Source organism: Nuphar pumila, chromosome 15 (assembly GCF_984573655.1).
Source record: "Nuphar pumila chromosome 15, dmNupPumi1.hap1.1, whole genome shotgun sequence".
Lineage (NCBI taxonomy): Eukaryota > Viridiplantae > Streptophyta > Magnoliopsida > Nymphaeales > Nymphaeaceae > Nuphar > Nuphar pumila.
Window position 1 is genome coordinate 28055327 of NC_143263.1, and position 6460 is coordinate 28061786.

Below are 6460 nucleotides of genomic sequence, written 5' to 3' on the forward strand. Positions count from 1 at the left end.
TTCTTTTTTTTTTTTTTTTGCTACAACGTGATGCATGAATCTATAACAGGTGCCGAGAGCCCAGGTGTTGATGCAAATGGGGGTGCCTTTGATTTCTCAACAAAGTTGCTCCACCTAGCGTGGCACCCGTCGGAAAATTCGATTGCATGCGCAGCTGCAAACAGCCTCTACATGTATTATGCGTAATACGGTCTCAACGCACATATGTTGATTGGCAAGTTTTTGGTGGTGCTAATAGTTAAGAAGCTCAGGTTTCAAGCAACTAATTAAATGGTGCCCGTCACCTCGGAGCCTCGGCATCTCTAGATTGTAGCATTTCAGGAATCGGGCCCACAAGATGCTGTGCTGATCCATGAAGTAAAATATGTTTTTTTTCTTTCTTTTTTTTCAGAGCAAGATGCTCAATTCTGATTCTTTGTAGAAAAGATTGAGGTCTTTTCTGACTCTTAGCTCTTCAACAACGAAGTGTCTCTCACTACCCAAAAATGTGAGACCACAAGGAATCTGACAATGGCTTTGCTGTGTGGCCCTGGGGCTTGTATTTGTTGGACTAACACTTGGGCACATGCGAAAGTTATATCATGAATCATTCTTATGCGTCTTCTTCTATTGCTGATCCTCTGATTTTCATTCTGTTCGACCAGTAACGAGAATTCTCGCTGTGTTATATTGTACGGATCCCGTGTTTGGTTAAATCAACTTTGTGATTTTGGTCAGGGGCAGCCATGATCCTTGTTCCAAGATGCCAGTGGAATTTATTATTATTATAAATTATTCTTTTTTTCTTTTCAAATTATGAAACATGTTCCAACTTCGTCCTGACCGAGCTGTATGAGTGTTGCACGCTACTTGTTTACTTGAAAAAGATTGAAAATCCAATTTTGTTGGAGACAGAAGATCACGTATCACGTTGTGATGGGGATAAGACTATGACAACAAATTTCACTTGATTCATTTGCAGCGACATGAAAGAAAAAGGTGCCTGCCCATGGGCCATAAGGTCTCCACTCCTCTGGTATTGGCGATTGGCCAATGTCACCAAGCTAGATGGATGTCATAAGTTCGAAACCCGCACGGAGTGTCCTATTTGCCACAAGGTCAAAGCTGGGTGTACATTCCGTTGGACCGAAGGGATTTCAAGGGTGTTAGTACCAATAGAAGGCCTGCCAATGTATGTGTGGTTGATGATGGGGCAGTTTTTGCCTTGGCTTAGCCGAAAAAAAGAAAGAAAAGCGATTGGATCAGTTGATGGCAGAAGCAATGCAAGGTTCAAATAACTGATCAAAGCAAACTGGTTGTGCCATTGTAACATGCCGTAACCACTTACACGACCATTTTGTTTTTGAAAGGCAAGCTTATACAACTATACCATTGGGTTTTGAACCTGCAACATGCACTAGCTGCTCCACGCTTCTACCAGACAAGCGGAGCCCCAGTTGGTTACTTACACGACCATTTACTTACATGTCCTGCATTAACTTATTTTCTGCTTCTATATCTTACTTTGAAAAGTGTGGGGGTAGTAATGACATGTAGATGGTGGGTGCTTTCATAATTTTGTCAAGAAGTTATTCTCCATATAAAGATGATAAGAAAGGGCAATGTTTACTATCCTCGTGGGTACAGACCTCTTTACTAAAAAAAATTATAATTTTTTATTATTTTCTTACACATCTGATCCTTCAAATATGTTCCACATATGGTTTAATAGAAACCAGCAATCGGATATGTTTTTTCTGGTGTCCCAGACTTTCTGGCAGTTGAAAAATCAACAGCCTACAATGTATCGAATTTTCAACCATTAAAATTAAAAACCATAGGTCGATTCCTATTATTTTAACCATGCTAAACACATCTATAGGTTTAGGTTTGCTCAAAACAACCTCTCTCTGAGTTCCAAGTAAGGGGTTCCTTACCTACGAGGGTAACAAACAAATACTTTCCCATTAAAGAAGACTAGTCTCCCCGTTTGGGTTTCAGGTCATGCTTCCCATCTTTGCAATTGACAATAACTGGCATATCGGGTTTCCCGGTATTCCTAAAACAAGTCAGTTTGGAGACTGAATTCTTCAGGCAACAAATAACACTGCACTCCTCTGCTAATTGGGTTCTTCATCATTCTTTTAATTCGTCAAAATATAGTGGATTTGGTCCTTAGCACCGAGGACTGGATCCAATCCAATTTTCTTATAAGCACACAACCTTAGTTATTTTATTTTATTTTTATTGATAGGCAAGCAGGGGAATAATCGAAACCAAGGCCTGTCGCTTATCCTCATGTTGCTAGCAGTAAGGACCAAGGCAGATGCTATCAACACAACCTGAGATGCTGCCATCTCATATGAATAATATGACTAAGTTCAGTTAGCATTTTTTCTGGAAAATGACCGTGTACAGTATGACACATTTTTTGAAAAAAACTCTATAATTTTTTGAAAATCTGCCCAATGTCGAAAACCACAAATGTTTGTCGTTAAAAGAACCATTTTAACCTTCGCACAGCGAACCTCCTGAGGTTCGCGCGATATATCGGTATGCTCCCCAGGTATCAAACTTTTTCACTTAAAAGTAGGTTCACATGTTTTTTTTGCATACCACAGGAAGTTCACATAAATACATTTACAAACCTCCTTTTAAACTGAAACCTCTAAACGTCACAAACATCATTGTAAATTCACATATATAACATGAAATTCATGAGATAAAAGGCGAACCACATGTTAATATATCGTAACTTCGCAAATACTGTATTAAATTTGCGGGATATAGTGTGAACTTCTTATGATCCTCAAAAAGTTTGCAAATTATGTACTAACTTTGCAAATTATGTCATTGTGAATATACTTGTTTGCAGATTTTCATACGCGAATTAAATGTGAATTTTCTTCATTTATATAAAAACCGGTTGTCACACCCCTGGGCCATTTTCACATAAACTAAGGTTTTTGTGATCCCAAACCAGTGTTCACCAACGTGCTTTCTCCTATACTAATTTTTTGTGAATCATCGGTGGCTATTCTTCGACGACACTTCATCGACAGAAAATAAAAAACCAAAACATTTTTTTGGTAAGCACATATTTGACTTTTTTTTTTGAAACAACGGTTTCTATGATTTTTTTTTTTTTGAAACAACCAGAGTTCACCATCAAAACAACCAACAAACCAAGAGATACCACATAACACAGTCACAAGCACGAAATAGAAGCAAACTGGTATGGGTTGACCAATACTAGTCACAAAACATGCAAGCACACTCAACAGGCCAACCACCTCATAGTTCTTGGTCTAAAACTCTTCAAAATTCACAAAATACTCAACCAAACTTCACCAAATCACTTCTAATAGGACCCAATATAAAAAACGAGTCAAACAGGATGTACGTACTTGAGGCATCAAAAACATGAAATTCTGACCCATGCATCAAGAATTCTCAAATCTGGACAAAGCTCAGTCACAATCCAGAAATATTAAAAAATTCATAGAAAAATGCAATATGTCACCAAATTTGAAACCCTAATCAACCAACCCAACGGAGAACTTAGAGTACCAGTCTGGCCATCCCCTTCAATGATGATGTCAGTATGGCACTTCATTGCCTCTATGGCCGGTGCAACGAAGACACTCTTAATTCCCTCACGAACTCCCCAAATGCTAGCTTTGATACCATGTACAATCTCAAAGCTTTCTAGATGCACCCATGTAGAATATGCACAAAAGAGAGAACAAACTAGAAAGTTCATTAAATCAAATGAAGAGTTACAACAATATAAGAGGTCTCTCATCCGGCCAATACCAAGGTTTGGCTTCTAGCATTTTTAACTGTAAACCGAGTTTCCTACCAATGAAATATTTGGGGCTACCACTACACTTGGGGGTCTCACGAAAATCTCATTGGAGTACTGTGGAAAATCATATTTGTAAGAAAATCCAATCATGTGCTTCATGTTTTTTCTCAAAAGCGAGTATGATTAACCTTGTCTACCACAATATATCTTATTCGGCTAATTGCTTTCTTCAAATTTTTAAAATTCTTAAAAGGGTGGAGAAGAGAATTAACTGTTTGTTTCAAAAGTTAATTTGGAAAGGGTCGTTGGAAGGGAGGTCAAAAGCTGTTGTTAACTGGGATATCATATCCCAACCCTTGCACCTAGGTGACTTGAGAATCCATAATTTTGATTCAATGGTGCTCTCTTAGCCAAATGATTGTGGTGAATATGCCACGGAGAAAATGATATTAGCCGCATATTCTTGGAGAAATATGGTTTGGAGGGGTGTCCTTGGAATTGGTTATTAAGTCAATGATGACATGTCATCATGGATTTGGTATTTGAAAGGGATTCACTTGGGTATTGGGCTCTTTTAATGAGGCAATAAGAGTGAAAGTGGGAAATGAAAAATAAAACCTTGTTTTAGCAAGATATTTAGCTCAGAGATTCATATTCTCTTGTTTATAAACTTGTTAGGGCCAAATATGGCAAAATGTGACTTTGGTTCTTCCTCTTCGGGATCTTGTGTTGCATAGAGAACCTTCAGACTTGGCTTTTCAACAATAGCTTGCTCTTATGACCTTATCCAATACTTCTAGTAATGGGACCTTTACCACTTCATCAATGTATATCTATTTTGGGCGCCCTTGGCTCCTAAATCTATCTTTGTGGCTGGCTAAGCTACTGCTTCGAGCATCTTTAGTGAGCTGGTTAGTGCTTTACTTTCACCTTGCTAGCCACTGCCCGCTATTGTGAAGAAGAATCAACAAAGCACTTATTTTGGACTTGCCACTTATTTAGTACTTTGCTATCCTTCTTGCAGGACATTCTAATTGTGTTGTATATCACCCCTAGGGGAGCACGATGAGAGTTCTTTTGGAGGTCTTGGCATTTGACGTTGTGGCACATGGTTTAGATAGAGAGAAAATACCATATTTTTCATGGGAAGTGTAAGGATTTAGAAAGTTTTTACTATCATCTGAGATGGAAAACTGGAGTGCAAATTCGTCTCAAATGGTCGAACCTTCCCACAGACAGTTGGGGATGACAGGACTGTCTTCCCTAGCTTATGGAGTTTTAGTCCCTCGATGCTTATTTTTGCTGTTATTACACTCATTGTGGGTGTTTATGTGTATGTGTGTGAGGTTGTGTGTCTCATTGTGGGCGTTTATGTGTGTGTATGTGCCTTCGGGTATATGTATGTGTCATTTTTTTTGTGTGTGTATTGTGTGTTCCTTCGCATGTTGTGTATGGCTATGGATTGTGTCTGTAACGACCCAAATCGGGGCCTCTCGAGCTCGGGTTCGTGGACGTAAGTTTTCAAAGAAAAATTATCAAAATAACCTCAAAACCATGCTAATTTTTTTCCATAATAAATAAAGCTTTATACATCCATTAACAATTTCCATCCAAATACAAGTAATCCAATTATATAAGAAGAATAAGCAAAAATATAAAAATAAGCCATACTTAAAATGCTAAGAAGACTGGTGGCAGCTTAGTCAAAGTCCTGGACTAATTCTTCATGTTGACAGCAGTTCCTGAACCTACATTTGCAACCAAGAGAGGGAGTAATCTACAACTCAGTAAATTTTCATTTATAAATAGACATGACCGTTACAACTATAGTGAGTTCTAACCTACTAGTTTTAGTTTAGTTTGTTAACTAAGCACACATGTTATTTATGAATTTTACCCAATTTTACTGTATTTCTATCATCATACTCAACTCATACTCTACTCTAATCGACTATTCTTGATATATCCTCCTCGAGCGTAGCAACACATGTAGACAACTCAAAGTCTGTAGCGTTGGCCAAACATATGAACCATTCATAACAATATAGTCCAAACTAGCATAAACTATAGACATAAGTGCTAAAGTTGCTCACCGATTGCAAGTTGAGAGCCACAAAAACTTATCGGTAGTTAGCCGAAGAGTTACGCTAGATATACCTGCCCTCAAGGTACTCAAGGGGCTATAACTGCCTCCAAGGTATTAAGAAGCTATACTTGCTCTCAAGGTTTTGTGGTTCATGCTACATCCTACATGTGTCTAGGAGGCAATGTTTTAACCCCTAAGGGTCACCTAGGAACGTCTGAAAAATTCTCAAGGTATACATGAAGTATACACCTCAACAATGCCTAGACCATGCTTCCTAGTAGAGTTTCTTAATCTGCCATGTATGGCTATCTTATGCACATTACTCTTTCAACATTCATTTCTTGAAGTTAATGTATTATACAATCATCAATATATGTCTACTAACTACTTTTTAACATGTATTCATATGTCATAAATTTAAGAATAATGACCCATCACAGAGTCACTTTATTAAATCATGACACTTACAATGAACCTCACCAAGATATAAACGTGACATTCTCATAACAAATCCTATCCCAAAACTCTGGAACCCTACACTCATTTCTCAACATCATACTTTAATCTTTTACATGCAAAAATGTCAT

General features: G+C 38.0%; 1 protein-coding gene across 2 annotated transcripts in view; it reads left to right on the top strand.

Moving 5' to 3' along the window:
* LOC149814932 (serine/threonine protein phosphatase 2A 55 kDa regulatory subunit B beta isoform-like) overlaps nt 1-598 on the top strand; it is a 56495-nt gene extending 55897 nt beyond the window's left edge. For both annotated transcript variants that reach the window (XM_089989820.1, XM_089989819.1), the window contains exon 14: nt 50-598. In XM_089989820.1, coding sequence (XP_089845946.1) covers nt 50-186 — 137 coding nt within the window. In that variant the 3' untranslated portion in view covers nt 187-598. The remainder of the gene's footprint in view (nt 1-49) is intronic.
* The last annotated feature ends 5862 nt before the right edge of the window (nt 599-6460 follow it).